General features: G+C 43.8%; 1 protein-coding gene across 6 annotated transcripts in view; it reads right to left on the bottom strand.

Moving 5' to 3' along the window:
- The window catches only part of MBOAT7 (membrane bound acylglycerophosphatidylinositol O-acyltransferase MBOAT7), a 784,148-nt gene that overhangs the window by 38,167 nt on the left and 726,657 nt on the right, over window positions 1-19,324 (bottom strand). For all 6 annotated transcript variants that reach the window (XM_073602276.1, XM_073602279.1, XM_073602277.1 and 3 more), the window contains one exon: window positions 3,262-3,444. In XM_073602276.1, the coding sequence (XP_073458377.1) occupies window positions 3,262-3,444 (183 nt within the window). The remainder of the gene's footprint in view (window positions 1-3,261; window positions 3,445-19,324) is intronic.

The following is a 19,324-nucleotide window of genomic DNA, read 5'->3' as shown; positions in this document are numbered from 1 at the left end:
TCTTATGTATTCCTGTTTAGCCCTATCACTATGCTCTCTGGCGTTAGCCACTCCTTCCTAATTTGATTTTTATAGCCCCCATCCCCACCCATCTATAGCTTGACGAAGGGGCGCGACTGTCACGTCACCGCAGCCCATACGCCCAGGAAACGCGTCGCTTACCAGTGACGTCATTCCTCCTCGCCTGCTATTCATCTGCGCTTCAAGCCTCATTCTGGTCCCCCGTCATCGCCACGGCCGGCAAAACATCTCAGCGGTGTCCTTCCACACGCAGGCAGAACACTCAGCAGACAGGCAGGAGTTCTTGTGACCGATCTGACGATACTCTTCTGATGGATATTTTACATGCCTTCTGACGATCTCCCAAATGTGAGTGCTACTGACACAAGATTTTGAATAAAATGTTTTCTTACGTCTACACCTAGAGGCGCCTTTTTTTCTTTGTGTTTCTCTTCAGGACCTAGGAACCCTCTTTCTTTCTCTCTCCCTCCCCTTCTTTCTTTCTCTCTCCCTCCCCTTCTTTCTTTCTCTCTCCCCTTCTTTCTTTCTCTCTCCCTCCCCTTCTTTCTTTATCTCTCCCTCCCTCTCTCTCCCTCCCTCTCTCTCTCTCCCTCCCTTTCTCCCTCCCTCCATCCCTTTCTTTCCCTCTCCCTCACCCTCCATCCCTCTTTCTTTCCTTCTCTCCTTTCTCTTCCTCCATCCCTTTTTTTTTTTTGGATCTCTCTGCCTCCCTCCGCCCTTCTCTTTCCTTCCAACCCACTTTTTTCTTTCTGTCCCTCTTCATTGTTTTTTAATTTCCTTCTCTCTTTCCCTCTCCATCCTGCTTTCTCTTTTTCCCTCCCCCTCCATCTCTTTTCTCGCTTTATTTCTTTCTCTCTCCCTCCACCCCTCTGTTTTTTCTTTGCCTATATATTACCACATTCTCCACTGTGTAAGTCATCTCGTACTCTATTTAGCCACACCCCATTTAAGCCACACCCATTATTTAGTGTAATTGAAATCACCCCATTTTTCACTTTGCATGCCACATTTTTAAACCCGCTAGACCACGCCTACTAACAAATGCACCATCCCTAATTCAAATAATACTCCGTCTACAGGCAAAAAAGTGTCCCTAAATTTTTTTGGGGAATGTTGGCAACTATGTTGCAATGTGTTTATTTAAGTAGTGCATGCACTACTTTAGCTGCGGGCTGGCACAATTTCAGCCTATTCAAATGAATGGGAAGAAACTGCACTGCACCTGGATCGCGTGTTAATTGCACAGGAACCCACAATGTGTTCCTGTATTATTCATGGTGTGAACTGGTCCTAAATCAGATCTATATTCTATCAAAGACATGGATGTTTTATAATATTGTATAAATACTAAAGGCAAGTGGTTACATCCCCCATGAAAATAAATGGAGAAAAAAAAAAAGAAAAAAGAGAAAGGTAATTATCTTACATACTGGTTGTGGTGCGTGGGGGAGGGGGACCTGCCAGTGAGATCAAAAGCGGAGGATCCAAAATTTCACAAGCAGATACCCAAGAGCAGTACTGGAGCATCTTTTTTACGAGTCATGGAATCCTTGCTATTTCCAGGATATTTTCAGGCTTGTGACGGCGCCCTGGGGCAGAAGTCTGGGGGTAAGGCAAGCATATTTTTCTTTCTTAAAGCTGATCATCACTGCATCTGAGCACCTCAAACCAAGAATACAGTTTGATTAATTTTTATTATTCAAAGCAAACTCACACATCTCCATGCTTTATTTTGCCAAGATATCACATTAAATCTTGAAAATGTTTCCAGGCTCATTGGCCTCCTGCTTCAGAGAATGTGGCCAGATAAGCACACCTTTACATACATGGTGAACTTGTCCTAAAATGAGCAGTTTTTGGATGAGAGTGCACTCTTTTATTCTTTCAGTTACATCGGTTAATATTATTAAAGATGCGAGTATTGCCCTATTGAATAAACCAGTCGAAAATGTCCCAAGGCACACACAAACCTTAATATATTTCAAGTTCCTGGCAGCCAAAATTGCTATTGCAACCACCTGGAAAAGTCCAGTTATAGACATAGCCTTAGTGAATCGTAAATCAACTTGGGTAATGCTAAATGAAAAAATGGTTAGTGTCTTGCGAGATAAACGTCTTTTCAACAAAATATGATCTCCTTGGCTTGCCTACTTGCAGGTCCCAAAGTGCTGATTTCAGCAATGGTTGGCATTAGACTCCCGGACAGACTCGCCCTCTTTTTCTTCTCTTTCTCAATCTTTTCCTCTTTTTTCCATTCCCCCAGTTATACCCCTTACGCTACTTATTTTTCCACTAATGATCGGTAGTGGGAGTTACTTTTTCCATAAAAGAATGCATTGTGTTCTGACAATGGAAATTGTAACTGCAGCCTACAACATAGGATAACATTTTAATTGTTTGAACAATATTTCATAAAGGTTTTGCGATATTTTGTTCAAAGAATATGGGTGTATGGTGGAAGGAACTGTAGGGCTAGCCCGTGGTGAGCCCTCTCTTCTGCCTGCAGGGGCCTTGTGAGTTTCCTTTATTCAACCACCTACGTTATGTTTGGACCTCATGCTCACTATTATGACTATATCGGCCACCAAGGTTGACTTGTCTTATTCGCAAAGCCTCTATTACGTTTCTCCCCCCCCCCCACCCTCCCCTCTCTTTTGTTCCCTATGTATTTGTATTGTTAAATGATTTCAGCATGACAAGGATTGTTTGCCGCTCTATTTTGTGACATTCATAAAAAAAGGTTTCAATAAAAACTATTGTAACAAATCACATTAAAAACGCCCCTAGCAGTTCTGGCTGTGGTCATCTTGAGTAAGGGCAGGTAATTCCATGTAGCATTTGTTTCCTGGAATCCACCTACCCTTAGCTCAGGCATGCAGACAGGAGGGTGTGCTTAGCTAAGAAAACCTCTCCTCCCCTCCTGAAGACTCCTGGTATGTATGATATAATTTTCCTAGGCATGGAAACCAGGAAGTAACTGAAGACTTTTTTTTTTTAAGTTTAAAACAATATTACACACTTTCCTATTTAATAATGCTAGCAACATAACGTTTAAAAATAGTCAATGCTGACTGACAGAGTGAAGTTCCACTTTAAGTTCTCTCCTTAGTCTTTGTAATTTATTTTATATTGAATGCATTTTTAGGGTGGGAGAGGGGGCTCAATAAAGAAGTGCACCTTGATATTTTTGTGTAAGGGCCTAATCAGAATTTAACAGTCACCTGGGAACATTACACTTACCCAAAAACAAAAGATTTGATGGGTGAATTCTTATAGATGTACTGTGCCAGCCACCATTGCACACTCATATTCCAGCAACGCATTCCATCCTTCACCTTCACACAGAAGTCTGCTCCATAGCAGTCTATATTCTTTATTGTCTCGTAGTCGTACTCAATGTCAATTTTTGCTCCATCTGTACTTCTACAATATTGAAATAGGCAGGAAAATCTTTAATAAAACCAGCAGAAATAGACACTATCTAGAATAAAGTACATATTTTCAGATAAAAATGTAAATTGGTTTTAAACCCAACTAAAATCCCATATAGTTTAACATGTTAGTATCATTTCAAAATAATTTTAATTCTTTTTACTGTAAATATGAAATTTTCATTAAAAGAATAGATGAATACTCCATCATGAAGGTCCTTGCTTAGGCACTTCATGTTCTGGGGTCACATCTGTCTCTCAACTGTGCGACTGCATTGTTACCACGTCACAAGCACCATTGGTGAAGACTACAAGTGACCATGCCAACAAACACACTGCGCAAGCATAGTCTAAATATAAAAACAATATTTTATGAGAAAAAAAACATGTAAACTATTATACAGTTTAAATGTGTGCAAACAATGTGTGGAAATATACCGCCTCTACCTCACATTACTCTGCGCCAAGACCAATCCGAAATCTACTGTAGTAAACCAGAGCAGCTACTTAGAATGATAAACATATATAAATAAGCAATAAATCATAAACAAAATGGGTGCCCAGTCTCTGATTTCTTATTGCAGCAGCGCTATGTGTCAGATGTCAAGACGCATTAAAATTGTAATATTATACAGTTTAGTTGCATAAATGCCACCCGGTTAGAGTTTACCTTTCTTTACTGCCAAAACGTAAAGGTTTTTCAGTACAAATATTGTAAAAATACTGTAAGCTGCTGACTTAAGAAAAAGACTTACCTGTCCAGAAATCTGGCGCTGTTCTCACCCAGGCTGGTTCTTCACCAGTCTCCAGCGCTGCCTGGTTTACAGTGGGAAGCCGGCTGTGACTACTTGTGACTTCACAGTTGACTCACCACCGCAAATGCACGAGTTGTGCTGTGCTTTGTGACTAGACCCGTAGCTTCCTGGGACCTTCAATGTGTCACAGGAGGTTGTCTGCAGGGAGGTGATTCCAGCAGAAGTGGGAGTGGGTACCTATCAAAACTAGGTACCCACTCTCCTCCCCCCCTCCAAAAATTTTTTTTCATAATTGCTGCAACATGAGTTGCTTGGAACTGTCAAATCGCATGACAAGTCCCAATGGTGTGAACAGGACTTAGGTAAAGTTCTGCTTTATTAGCTTAGTTGCTTATCAACATTCCTTGCAAAGGAAGCAAAAGGTGATCACTCCAGCGGGAACACAGAACAGAAATTCCATATTCTTTTGAAAATTTGATTAGGCTACCTGGTAACTCAATTTCCAGGAGTCTTCTAGACCAGCCACTTGAAAAAAGTTCCTCCCATTTGAGATTGTAAACAAGCAATAGACACAAAATACAGCCATTGGAACGTATGAGAAAATAGACTTCAACAAAAGATACAGATGGAAAAAAGTAACCACTTAAGGACCGAGCCTCTTTTTGAGATGTGTTGTTTACAAGTTAAACAGTTTTTTTTTTTTGCTAGAAAATTACTTAGAACTAGGGATGAGCCGAACACCCCCCGGTTCAGTTTGCAGCAGAACATGCGAACAGGCAAAAAATTTGTTCGAACATGCGAACGCCGTTAAAGTCTATGGGACACGAACGTGAAAAATCAAAAGAGCTAATTAGGGTTGTCCCGATACCACTTTTTTAAGACCGAGTACAAGTACCGATACTTTTTTTCAAGTACTCACCGATACGGATTACCGATACTTTTTTATAGTCACGTGACAGTGTTTTTTGGGTTTTTTTTTTACAATGTTTTTTTTGTTTTCTTACAATGCTTTCTTTTTTTAGGGAGGGAGGGGGTGTCTGTGTGTTTTTTATTTTAATTTTTATTATTTTTACAATAATTTTTTTTATTATTTATTGCAATACTTTTTTTTTTTTTAATCAGCCCTGTTGGGGGGCTTTGTGAGATATCAGGGGTCTTAATAGACCCCTGAAATCTCCCCCTTGAGACAGAGAAAGAGACCAAGGATAGAGATTCCCCAGTTCCTTTCTCTGCAAATGAATGGAGAGAAGACAGCGGCTCCTCTCCATTCATAAACTGAGACATCGTAATCACAGGAGGTTACAATGTTTCAGTTATGTGAATGGACAGAGTCAGTGATCACTGACTCTGTTCATACATCAAAGGAAGGAGGATGACATGGAGAGGGACAGCAGAACGGAGGGGGACACGGAGGAAAACTGGAGGGGGAGAGCAGCAGAACGGCAGAGGACAGCAGAACGGCAGAGGACACGGAGGAAGAAAGGAGGGGGACAGCAGAACGGAGGGGGCATGGAAGGGGACTGGAGGAGGATGCGGTGACAGTCAGCGGTAATCGTGTGTGGGGGAGTTACAAGCACCGATCACTGCTGTATAGATTTCACTAAAGCAGCTGAATGGGGGGTGGAGAAGCTTGTAACTCCCCCACTCACCGATCACCGCTGACTGTCCCGGTATCGGGGGAAGTATCGGGAGCATTTGCCCAAGTACAAGTACTCGGGCAAATGCTTGGTATCGGTGCCGATACCCATACTAGTATTAGTATCGGTATCAAGACAACGCTAGTGCTAATTTTAAGGGTTAATATGCAAGTTATTGTCATAAAAAGTGTTTGGGGACTTGGGTCCTGCCCCAGGGGACATGTATCAATGCAAAAAAAAGTTTGAAAAACGCACGTTTTTTCGGGAGCAGTGATTTTAATAATGCTTAAAGTGAAACAATAAAAGTGAAATATTCCTTTAAATTTCGTACCTGGGGGGTGTCTATAGTATGCCTGTAAAGTGGCGCATTTTTCCCGTGTTTAGAACAGTCCCTGCACAAAATGACATTTCTAAAGGAAAAAAAAGTCATTTAAAACTACTTATACAGACAGATAAGTCATTGAAAAAAACGTCACAGGATCCCCCCCAGTCCATTACCAGGTCTGGTATGAATATTAAGGGGAACCCCAAACCAAAATTTGAAAAAAAATTGCGTGGTGGACCCCCCAAATTCCATACCAGGCCTTTCAGGTCTGGTATGGATATTAAGGGGAACCCCGCGCAAAAATAAAAAAAAATGGTGTGGGGGTCCCCCCAAAAATCCATACCGGACCCTTATCCGAGCACGCAACCTGGCAGGCTGCAGGAAAAGAGGGGGGGTGAGAGAGCCGTCCCCCTCCTGAACCGTACCAGGCCACATGCCCTCAACATGGGGAGGGTGTTTTGGGGTAGCCACCCAAAGCACCTTGTCCTCATGTTGATGGGGACAAGGTCCTCATCCCCACAACCCTTGCCCGGTGGTTGTGGGGATCTGCAGCCGGGGGGCTTATCGGAACCTCCATGGGAGGCACCCGCTGTATGACGCTTTGGCGCCGATGACAGTTCTTTTATAACTGAGGGCGGGGCCACACTGTGATGTACCCGGGTGACCCCGCCCCCCTCTGACGTACGGGGACTTCCCAATGGCTTCCCCATGGTTTTAGAGGGAGGCGGGGCCACCCGGGTACATACAGCGGGTGCCTCCCATGGAGGCGGATCTTTTTTATTTTTTGGTCCGTCGGTGGAGCGATAGAAGAAGCTGAATGGACATCTTTATTTTTTAATAAAAGGACTTGTCCCAGGGTGTGTCTTTTTTGTGAAATGTACAGGTACAATGTACCCGTTACCATTTCAAACGGGGGGGGGGCGGGATCTGGGGGTCCCCTTGTTAAAGCCTAAAGAGGGTCCAGGGAGCGCAGGCCGGGGGACCCCAGAAAAGGAGGATCAGGACCGCTCTGTGCAAAACTCTTGCACAGAGCAGGTAAGTCTGACATGTTTGTTATTTTAAAAAAAAGAAAAGAAAAAAAACGCACCTTTACAATCACTTTAAAGCGATAATAAAACCAAATGCAAATATTTAATATATTGCAGCTGACCAAATCTTAGATGTGATGCCTGCATTAGTTTCCTTTTTTAGCTCTCTTGCTGAATGCATCAGTTACAGGAATGAGACAAACCATTTAACACTGTCATGGGTGCTTATAATGATCAGCTTTTATGTAAAGCCTGTATCCCAAAAGGAAGAAAAAACAGATTGCTGTAACTGCTTCTACAGTGTTAGCTGGATTTTGGCTTCAATTTATCTAAATCTGCTAGTACTGTATAGTACTGTACATCTAACACCTCCTCCGAGGCTGACAATGGCCCCACTTACCCACCTCACTCAAAGTCCCGAAACCCCTCTCTTTGTATGCATGTAATAGGGATGGAGACCTCCGTCTCATCTAAAGTCCCAAACCCTTCTTTATTTAACCCTTAATAGGGATGGAGGTGCGCTGTGGGGCCATCGGTAAGTGTACTATCATAGACGTTGATTCATGGGATATCTGCCCCGAATTACCTGCCCCCTTGGGGGATCTAGTATCATACTACATGTTTTTTGTAGGGTTTTTCCCTTTATCATTATTGGCATTTACCGCCTTTTTTGCCATCATTGGTGCAGTTTTATGTGCATCCGGGTGGGTTCAGGTGTTGCTTGGCTGTCCTTTCTGTCAATCATCCGGGAGCTGTGAGGCACCTCAGGGCCCCCCCCGCTTCGGCAGGATGTGGGAGACCGGGTGGGTTTGCTCTCTGTGCATCGGCATTACGCCTCCACGCCATTCATGTGAGGTCCGTAGGTCCATCCGGCGCTGGCGTTGTGTTTTCCAATTGGTCAAACACGTGGAGGGGGGCGGGGCTCCAGCTGCTGTGGGCGGCGTACACCGCTGCACTGGTACCAGTTTCCTTCTTGTGTGTGTTTGTGACGTGTGACGCTGGGTGGAGCATCCTATGTGAGGGGGGGTGGCTTGGCGCATACAGGATCCCCATTCAGTGCTGGCTTGTCCTCTGGAAGCATGTCTTTGCCAGAGGGCATTACTTTTAGCTATCATACATCACCCCACAAGGTAAAGACCTCTCACCACACCGGCATTTTGTTATTACTGTGTTTTTGGGTTCTAGTAACTTTACAGTTATTTTCTATACATATTTAATTGCAATTTAATTATTTCTATAATCCACACTATTGTACATCACCAGTGTGGCCTATCACCAGCACACCTCATGGAGTTTCCATGTGCGCCTGGCCTCCCCTCTTTGGGCTCTTACCTCTGCTCCCGGACTTGACCTAATGGGCGGCCTGCAGCTACTGGCCTCATGTGGTTCACACGCCATTGGCATGTGAGTATCCACTGGGGAGGAGTGAATATTTCTCTTCCCCTATATGCATACCCTCCCCTTCTACTATGTACAAAGTACCTTATTGATTGATCTTTATACATTTTATTTTTTTAGTTTTTGGTGCATATTGCCCCTGAAGAGTGTTTGATACACGAAACGTGTCGGGCATATGTCAGGCACCAAGATAATTCATTATTTATTAAGGTCTTTTATATCAGTTTTGTTTTATCCAGTAGTCAGGTGATTATGTGCATTTTAGTATGTTTTTTTATTATTCAACAAGGACCATTGTCCTGCATCGTATGTAGGTTGTTATCGTGTTCACAATGTATTTGTTCTTGTATATACATTATGTGACCGTTACCCGATTATTGGCATGTTATCATGTTATCTTGTTTTACCAATAAAATGATTTTTTTCGACAATGACTGATCCTTTGGCCCCACTTACCCACCTCACTCAAAGTCTCGAAACTCCTCTCTTTGAAGGCTGACAACGATACTGCCCAAAGGTGCCCCTTGTGCTCCTTCATCCACATCTGTGTTACTGGCCAGATCACCAGATAAAAACAGTGGGGAAAAAAGCCTAAAAAAAAAGAAAATAAATGCAGCCACCACATCTAATGATTGGTAAGCTGCTATATATTGCATTTTTGGTTTTATGTTTACTTTAACTTAAAAAAAAAAAAAAAAAAAAAAAAAAAGGGTAATCATACTATCCTGGACGATTCCTTAAAATTCAGTTAAGAGGTTAAAAAAAAACTTTTTCCATTCATTTTTCAGGACAGACATTGACAAAGCAGACACTGACACAACGAAACATATTCTATATCTAGGGTAGCAAAAAGAAAGCTAGGAGAAATAATGGAATAACAGGTCAGGCCAGAAGCAAGGAGTGAATGCTTAAAGTGGAACTAAACTCTCTCAATCAACACTATTTACTAATGATAGCAACCTAAGGATTAAAAATAGATAGAAAAGCATTTTCTATTTACTAGTTTTAGACTTTTTTTTAGACTTTTTTTTTTCAGTTGCTTTCTGGTTTCTGGCTTTAGGCCAAAATGATGTCATACATCCCAGGAGTCTTCATGGGCAATTTGAAGGAGGGGAGGAGGGCCTTTCTCAAGTACACACACCCACTTGCCTGCATGCCGGAGCTAGGGGCAGATGGATTCCTAAAGAAAATGCTACATGAATCATCTGCCCTTACTCAAGATGGCAGAGGCTAGAAATGCTAGGAGGGTTGCTTCAGAGACATTTCTCAACAAAATTAAAGCATGGAGACATGGATGAATTAGTCTTGAGTATTATAAATCAATTAAATCGCTTTTCAGTTTGTTGTGCTCAGATACAGTTGCGTTCCGCTTTAAGAACATTTAATACCATGCAGGAATGAGCAAAAAGACAACTAAATAGATACAAATATGTGCTCATAAATGAGAACTGCTTGCTTTCCCTTTAAAAGACATGGGCGATAACAGACAATACCAAAATCTGAAAATACACTTTGCCTTAGCATGGTGTCTCTGCTCTGCAGCCGTACATGGCACCAGCGACAGGCAGCACTGCAGTCAGTGGCACACAGAGTGTAATAATGCCGCTGCAGCAAGTGTAATAGATCATTAGGCATACCTGCACGCATGTTGTGGTAGACCGCCAGGCCGGTCTATCAGGCTCGGGCTGAAGGCTGACAGATCTATCACCAGGCAGCACAGTGGGAGCCGGCGGTGTGTGTAGTACGGCGTGGGTGAAGGGGTGGGGTCGGGTGGCGGACGGGCACGGGAATCTCCCAATCCCAGGGGAGAGTATCGGAACCAAAGATGTCCACTCTGAGCTCAACCTCTAGGGGGACAACCAAGAGGCCGGGAGGTGTAAGTGGGGCCACAGTTATTTGGGCCTCGGGGAGGTCCGTTACCCCTAATCGAGCGGGGGAGGGGTGGGGGGTTCGGGAGGGGGGCAAGTTGAGTGAGGATGAGGGATGTGGGGGGGGTAGGGAGGGGAGGGGGCTTGGAGGCAAGTATCCACCGTATCGTCTTCACCACCTTTGGTTAGTAAGGATATGTATACCTCCCTCTACTTTATACATAAAGAGATGTCTAGGTTAAACATAATTTCATACCACATAAGAGGTCTAAACTCCCCCAAAAAATGTGCGAACATAATGGGTGAACTGAAATTCCTGAAAGCAGACGTTGCTCTGCTACAAGAGACGCACCTCTTTCTGGGTAATAGCCAGAGCATTTTCTCCAGAGATTATCCGACTTGGTTCTATGGAGACTCCCCGACCAGGGGCGCAAAAGGAGTGGCGATTGGGTTCGCCAAGCAAGTTTCGTTCAAATTAGAGGACAGAATGTCAGACCCAGAAGGTCGCTTTCTGTTCCTAAGAGGTAAACTAAATGGATCAGATTACTCACTTGCAAACGTATATGGCCTGAATAAAAACTGGTAGATATTTATTGGGAATTCTTGCAAAGTTTGAGGAGTTTAAGGGGGGGCTATAATAGCAGGAGATTTTAATCTCTGTTTGGAACCAGGTAAAGATAGTACGTCGCGTGCATGGGGGGTGGGGGTGTGTGGTTGAACAAAATAAAAAAGAAGTTACACCAATGTTAACTCGTAGATGTATGGAGGATGCAACACTATAACTCAAGAGACTCCACATTCTACTCCCCCGTCCATGCGACGTACTCTAGATTGGATTTCTTTCTTGTGGATCACTGTCTCCTCGAGGAGGTTGAGGGCACAGATATCGGCATAATGACTTTCTCTGATCATGCACCTGTAAACCTACAATTGAAAATAGGTAAGCGTAAAAACTGACGCAATAGCTGGAGAACAAATGAGGACCTCCTCCACGATAGAGTAATTGATAAGCCAATTAAAGAGGAAGTGGAACTCTATTTCAAAATGAATGTGCCTGGTGAGACATCAGAAGCCATAGTGTGGGAGGCCCACAAAGCGTACATCAGAGGTATCTTAATGATGGTGGGCTCTGAGGAAAAATGAAGAAAGGAGAAAGACAAATTTGCCCTGAATAAAGAAATCCACGACCTCGAACAATAACACAAGATAACGGGGGATAGTGAGGTCTTGGTGGGTCTATTTAGGAGGAGAGAGGCTATGCGGGATCTAATCGAACAAGAAACCCGAAGGATATACAACTTAGCGAAAAAAGAAAGATATATAGGCGGTAATAGACCTGGTAGATTTCTGGCAAAGGCCCTGAGAAAAAAGAAAAATACCAATTACATTGATAAAATAAAAACAAGGACAGGAGACATCAGATATAATGATAGAGATATCACGAAAACCTTTCAAGAGTATTACGGGGGCTGTACGCTATCAATAAAAATGACACCCAGGAGGGGAGGGATCAAAAAAGAGAGATAATTAAAAGCTACTTAAAAGATAGCAGTTTGGTCAAAATTACGGAAACTGAACAAAGTATTTTAGAGGCTCCCATAACAGAGGAAGAAGTAAGAAAGGCACTTAAGGATACGCCGGTAGGCAAAAGCCCGGGTCCTGATGGGTTGACAGTCCTATATTATAAAAAATACCAGGATTATCTTATCCCCAAAATGTGTTCGTATATGAACGAAATCGGAGACAAAGGGGAAATGAGGAGAGAAGCATTGGAGGCCAACATAGCCATTATCCTGAAAAAGGATAAAGACAGTACACTGTGTTCCAGCTATAGACCCATCTCACTACTAAATGTGGATACAAAACTATTCGCCAAAGTACTTGCGGAAAGATTGAAACTAATAATCAATAAGATCATACATTCAGACCAGGTCGGGTTTATACCAGGAAGAGAGGGACGTGATAATGGTATTAAAACACTCCTAGTAGCACAGAAGATCAAAGAGAGTTGAGCCCCAGGTCTACTTCTGTCAATAGACGCTGAAAAAGCGTTTGACAGAGTAGACTGGGGCTTCATGATGTGTACATTGGAGGAGATTGGACTTAAGGACAGAATCCTCAGATTGATAAAGGCTTTATACTCACGGCCTACAGCGAGAGTGAGGGTAAATGGTTTACTCTCAGAGCCATTTGAAATGATTAACGGCACAAGACAGGGGTGTCCACTTTCCCCGTTGCTATTTGTCTTGGCCCTCGAACTCCTTCTTTCTAGGATTAGGCAAAACCCGGACATCAGCAGGTTAAAGATCGGCAAAGATGAGTATAAACTGGCCGCCTTTGCGGATAATATTCTGTTATATGTCGCACCCGAGGATCACCCTTCCAAACATCATCGCTACATTGATAGAATATGGGAAGCTTTCCAATTTCAAAGTTAACCCGACTAAATCGGAAATGCTAGATATTAACAAAAGCATGCTTAGAGATTATTCATTTCAAATACACTTCCCATTTATTTGGGGGAAAAAAGAACTCAATTACTTAGGAGTTAAAATAACTACCGTAAAACAGACTCTGTTTCAGGTGAATTTTATGCGCCTCCTTAACGAAATAAAGCAAGAGCTCAACAGAATTTCACGCAGACAGCTATCCTGGGCAGGTAGAATCAATATCTATAAAATGATAATACTACCTAAAATTACATACAAAATGCAGATGCTTCCAATATCACTTCCACAAGCATATCTCAAAAGCCTACACACAATGTTTCTAAGATTCATTTGGAGAGGAAAAAAAAACCTTGTTTAAACTTTACACAGCTAACTAAAGAGGCGGGTAAGGAGCACCAGATATTCTTAAGTATTATGAGGCAATTGCCTTGGCACGAGTAATAGATTGGGTTAAAAATAATAAAGAAAAACAATGGGTAAAAATGGAAAATAAAATTAGTGAAACCACGTTGAAAAAAATAATATGGATCCCACCACACTTAAGAATATGTAGCACTGAAACACATGATATAACAAGACACGCACTCAAAGTTTGGGACACACTGCACAAAAGGGAGCATTGGGGGTTTAACTCACCCCTAATTCCACTTAAGAATTCAGATTATTTTGCACCGGGGAAGGAGGACTTGTTTGAAAAGTGGATTCTGGAGGAAGATGCCCAATTAAAGGATGTAATGTGTCAGGATAAAATATGCACACTTGAGGAACTAAAGATAGGGGAAACCTGTTAGGCATCGACCCATGGAGGTACATTCAACTAAGCAATTTCATTAACTCACTCCCGTAGCAAATTAGACTGGCAGACAACCTACTCCCACTGGAAAAAATATACATGGAAAAAAATAAGGAAGCAGGGGTTCTCCAATATTTATAAAGTACTAATAGAGTTGGGGAACATGGATGCCCCTCCATATATTAGGAAGTGGGAGAAGGAATTGGATAGCAAGCTGAAAGATCCGGAAGTGTGGCAGATATGGAGGGTTAACGCCACCTCGGTCAACTGCAAAGTATTGGAGTTGAACTGTAAGTGCCTGGCGAGAATGTACATGACCCCTGACCGAGCACATAAATGCCAGAAGGAAACTTCGCAATTATGTTGGAGGGGCTGCAAAGATATAGGGTCAATGGCGCATATTTGGTGGCACTGCCCAAAAATTAAAAAATTTTGGGGTGAAGGGAAATAATTAAAGAAATTACCAATATTGCTATCCTGGATGACCCCTGGGAATGTTTATTCCATAAGAGCGAAATGCCCACCAAGACATATATGAAAATGCTATTACTACAGCTTATCGATGCAGCCAAAAGCCTTATACCTAGGTATTGGCAAAAGAAAGGAAGACCCTCGATGAGAGACTGGTTTAACAAGATCAATGAAATCCAAAGCCTAGAATACCTCAGGTTTAGACCCCTTTCACACTGGGGTGTTTTTCAGGCGCTTTAGCGTTAAAAAAAGCGACTGTAAAGCGCCTGAAAGAAGCCTCATCTGCAATCCCAATATGAAAGCCCGAGCCCTTTCACACTGCCAGCGCCCGAAAAAGGCTGGTAAAGCGCCGCTTAAGACCCTTTTCACACTGGGGCGTTTTTTAGGTGTTTTTCGGGCGCTGGCAGTGTGAAAGGGCTCGGGCCATTGGCACACCCAGCCCGGTGGCAAAAACACAAAAGCGCTACAAAGAAGCCAGCGCAGCGCCGCAGTGTGAAAGCACTCAGGCTTTCACATTGGGATTGCAGATGAGGCTTCTTTCAGGCGCTTTACATGCGCTTTTTTTAACGCTAAAGTGCCTGAAAAACGCCCCAGTGTGAAAGGGGTCTCAGTGTGAAAGCACTCGGGCTTTCACATTGGGATTGCAGATGAGGCTTCTTTCAGGCGCATTTTTTTTAACGCTAAAGCACCTGAAAATGGCCTGAAAAATGCCACAGTGTGAAAGGGTTCTAAGTGAAGGGACGAAAATGGAGGCTTTCACGACGAAATGGAGGGAATGGGTGGAGTATAAAAATTCTCTAAGAGCTGCCGAGATTTGAGGTACTTAGCTTAAGGACCTGGACAGCACCAGATGAGGAAATAAGGGTTAGGGTGTGGAGAGGACACCGGTGAAGATAAGAGGAGAGCAGATAAGGATTGGGTGAGGGGGGTGAAATAAGCGAGGGGTGGTTGGGGGGTTGGGAGGCGGTGGGTGGGGGGGGGGATGACAAAATGAGGGTATTTTAGTGTAAAAAAGATATTTTTGTGATATATTTGTTTTGTAAAAAGGCTGATAAAAACTGCCACTATGATGTGATGAAGTAAAGGGATGAGTTTGAATTTTAACAACTGAAACATGACTCCCGAAAAAATGTCTCGCTGACATGGCAGAAAAAAAAAAAAAAAAGATACAGTTGCGTTCCGCTTTAAGAACATTTAATACCATGCAGGTATGAGCAAAGAGACAATTAAATGGATACAAATAAGTGCTCAAAAATGAGAACTGTGTGCTTTTCCTTTAAAAGACATGGACGATAACAGACAATATCAAAATCTGAAAGTACACTTTGCCTTAGCATGGTGTCCCTGCTCTGCAGCCGTACATGGCACACGCGACAGGCAACACCGCAGTCAGTGGCACACAGAGTGTAACAATGCCGCTGCAGCAAGTGTAATAGATCATTAGGCATACCTGCACGCATGTTGTGGTAGACCACCAGGCCAGTCTATCGGGCTTGGGCTGAAGGCTGACAGATCTATCACCAGGCAGCACAGTGGGAGCCGGCGGTGTGTGTAGTCCTGCCCACTGCACACCATGTATTCCCTCTTTCTCTTCTGGCCTAGTCTCAGAGAGTGTTCTCAGAATTCCCACTGCTCAGACTGCTGTGCTGCAGCTGGCATTCTTCTGTTCATACTAGGTAATCGTGAGTCAGTGAGAGACTGTCTAATTCTGTGTGGCAACTGGCAAATTATGTGATTGAGGCTGGCTGGGCTAAATTTTGCATTGCTTGTGGTACTGACAGTTGACTGAGGCTATGCTGAGTATTATATTGCTTGTGTTACTGACAGTCCAGCTCGGCAGGCAAGCTTGTTGTGGTGCTCACCAGCTTACTGATTCAGCAGTTGACACCATAGCATGTCTGCCGATGCTACAGCCAGGCTGGACTTTCTGCTTTCCTCAGTGGCATGCCTTGGCCCTGTTTTACCCCTGGTTCATACATATGTGGTACAGGAAACGCTGTGATCCCTGTGCTTTTCCTGAACCACGTTGCAATGACACTGTTTTTGATCTGCTGCAGGTGTCAATTCAAAGTTAACAACTCCCCAAAAGAAGGTCACAAACGCAGTGTTTGTCTGAACCAGACAGAACCAAAAAAGGTGCCTGCACTTTTTTGGTGTGATGTGGTGCGATTCAGTCCATTCAAAATGGGCTCAAATCACACCAGACAAAAATACATGTGAATTGCACAGGAATGCGGTGCACTTCCTGTGCAATTTACATGCAAACTATAGTGTGAAACCAGGCTTACTGTGTTGAATGTGGTGCAATCAAGGCCAATTCATTTTCAATGGGCTCAAATCGCACCAAAGTCATGCATGCAACAATTTTGGATTGTTCGCATGGTAGTTTTGTGAACGCGTTATGGTGCAGGCAACCACACTGTGTTTTCCTGACGCCTTCATGGCAGCACACACTGGGTTGTGACTCCGCCTCCACAACCTGACAGGATTGGTCTAGCTATAAAAGTTTGAAGAGAGATGACCCCCACCATTCTCTTTTTTATCCTCACCTGACAAGATGGATGGACATCGCAGAGCCTCTTACCGCATCGCCCCAGCAGGTTCAAGCCTCTCCTGTTTGGAAGTCCCTCCTGTACAGTCTCTAAAGGAGCTTCTATGGAGGGAACCCCACTCTAGTGGTCTCAGGGGCTTCAGCACATATCCTCTGGCATTAAGCAAGCTTTAAAGAAGCTTCAACAATTGCAGTGGTCTCCGTTTTCTCTTTTTCCTTCTTTCCTTTCACTTTTACCTCCAGTATCTTTCTACTATCTAATCCCAACATCTTCCAATAGACTTGGCATCTTTTCTTACTTTTCTCATGCTTTTTTTCTCCTCTGGGACCTGTAGTCCCACAGCGCTAGTTCTATGCCTGTCATGGCCACCGCGTGTCTCATCTGCATCGCGCATGCGCGAGGGGCAAAGATAGGGCCGTTCTAAGCCTTTTCCAGCTTCCAAGATGGCGCCGGAATCTTTGCGCTGCTTCTGCGCATGCGCGAAGCGTCATTTTGCCGCGACGGCGGCGGTCTTTTTTAAAAGAGGACTCCAGATGAAGGGAAATATTCTAGTTATGGTTCCAGCCTTCGTTTCTGCACATCATTGCCCAGAAACTACTCCACTGGATCCAGGTAAGTGCCTGTTTCTCTTCCTCTCTGATTATTATTCTTGTTTATCTTTTTAAATAAATAAATAAAATCGTCATGATGAAGGTAGTGTGTATATGTTTATACACACATATATATATATGTATATATATGTCTGTTCTGTCCTCCTTCCAGAACTTCTTCTGTTCCTGCCTGCCTCTTCCTCTCTGCTCATGGAGACCACTGCCCCAGCAGACCATCCACGGCCGGTAAGGTAAGAGGCTGTCCGCATTCAGTGGTAAGTATTGAAGAGAGAGAGAAAAAAAGAGAGCATATCTTCTAACAAGAATCCTTCTGACAGCCCTTCCAGGTCTAAATCAAAACGCACAGAGAAATCAAGTCACTCAAGCAGGAAATCCCGCAGAAGTCGGTCACGCTCCTCATCCCGTCACAGGCACTCACGCCGCAGTCATTCCCGCCATGGTCACTCACGCCGCAGTCACTCTCGGCGTAGTCGATCACATCACAGAAGATCTTCTTCATCACGTCATGGGCGATGTCAACATACCCGTCCCGCAGTTAATACCTGCTGGGTTTGTGGCGCCACCGCATTGCCAGACAAATTAGCATGCCGTACGTGCTTCAATGAAGCCACAAAAGAAAGAGAATCTGACGTCAGAGAAGTAACCGAACTAATTCGGGAATCTGTGCGAGAATCCATAATGGAATCAGCAACACCCATGCCGGCCAGATCAGACCCAGGTACTTCCATGACCCCCCCTCGTTCAGCTATCGAGGCTGGGATGGAACCAGAATCCCCTTCAGAAAACGAAGATCCAGATGGACCACCAGGGTTTGACTTCACTCTGGTCGAACCATTTGCAAAATCAGTCAAGGAAGCCATAGGTTGGGAAGAATCTGAGGAAGCACCTCAGAAAATCCGGAAGTATTTTCCAAACCTAAAGAGGGACCCAGAGACCTTCCCTTTCATTGAGGAATTGAATGATTTGATCAAGGATGAGTGGGAAAGATCCGACAAGAGGCCCAGCCTAAACAATAGACTAGCCAAGATGTATCCTTTGAAAGAACCTAAAGTCAATCCCTTGATTAACGCTCCCACTGTGGATGCCTCCCTAATGCGTCTGGCAAGACATGTCACCCTACCCATCGAGGACGCTGTTTCTTTCCGTGACGTTCTAGATCGGAAGATTGATCTGGAACTCAAGAAAGCCTACTCCACAGCAGGTGGCGCATGTAGACCAGCAGTCACCACAGCAGCAGTTGGTAGAGCCATCTCTAGCTGGACTGTCAATATCGAAAAATCTCTCCAAGAAGGAACAGACTTACAGAAAGTAATTACGTCTCTGCAGGAACTTAAATTGGCAGGCGATTTTATCGCAGAAGCCTCCGTGGACGTTATCAGGTGCTCGGCCCGAGCAATGTTAGCCTCGGTGATGGCTAGGAGGGCTCTGTGGTTAAAACCCTGGGTGGCCGACACAGCATCAAAGACGAATTGGTGCAAAATCCCCTATGATGGTTTGAATCTCTTCGGCTCTAAGTTGGATGCAGCCATTTCCAAAGTAACAGGGGGAAAATCCGGCCTTATTCCCTCTGACAAAAGACCTAGGAGATCAAGAGGTCCTGCTTACAAGGGTAGTCTTGACAGAGAAGCCAAAACCTATAGAACAGGTAAAGAATTTAAAAGAAACTGGAGGAACACACAATCATCCTTTCTGAGGATGCGGAAAACCAAGGCCACCCCTTCCGGCGAACAACAGAAGTCCTTTTGAAGGTACGCCCGCCCATCCTCTGAGGGTGGGCGCCAGACTCAAAGAATTTGCACGAATATGGTCAGAAAACATCAAGGACCCTTGGACCATTTCCACGATCAAATTCGGTCACAAGTGGAAATTCCTGTGCAAGATTCCCAGAAACCACTTCCTTCCAACAAAACTACCGTCTTCTCCAGACAAGAAAAGGATTCTTCTGAAGTACATAACAGAATTAGTACAGAAAAGGGCCATTTTG

This window comes from Aquarana catesbeiana, linkage group LG10 (genome assembly GCF_042186555.1).
Source record: "Aquarana catesbeiana isolate 2022-GZ linkage group LG10, ASM4218655v1, whole genome shotgun sequence".
In the NCBI taxonomy this organism is placed as follows: domain Eukaryota; kingdom Metazoa; phylum Chordata; class Amphibia; order Anura; family Ranidae; genus Aquarana; species Aquarana catesbeiana.
Note: the sequence above shows the minus strand (reverse complement) of the source record. Positions and strands in the feature narration are given on the sequence as shown.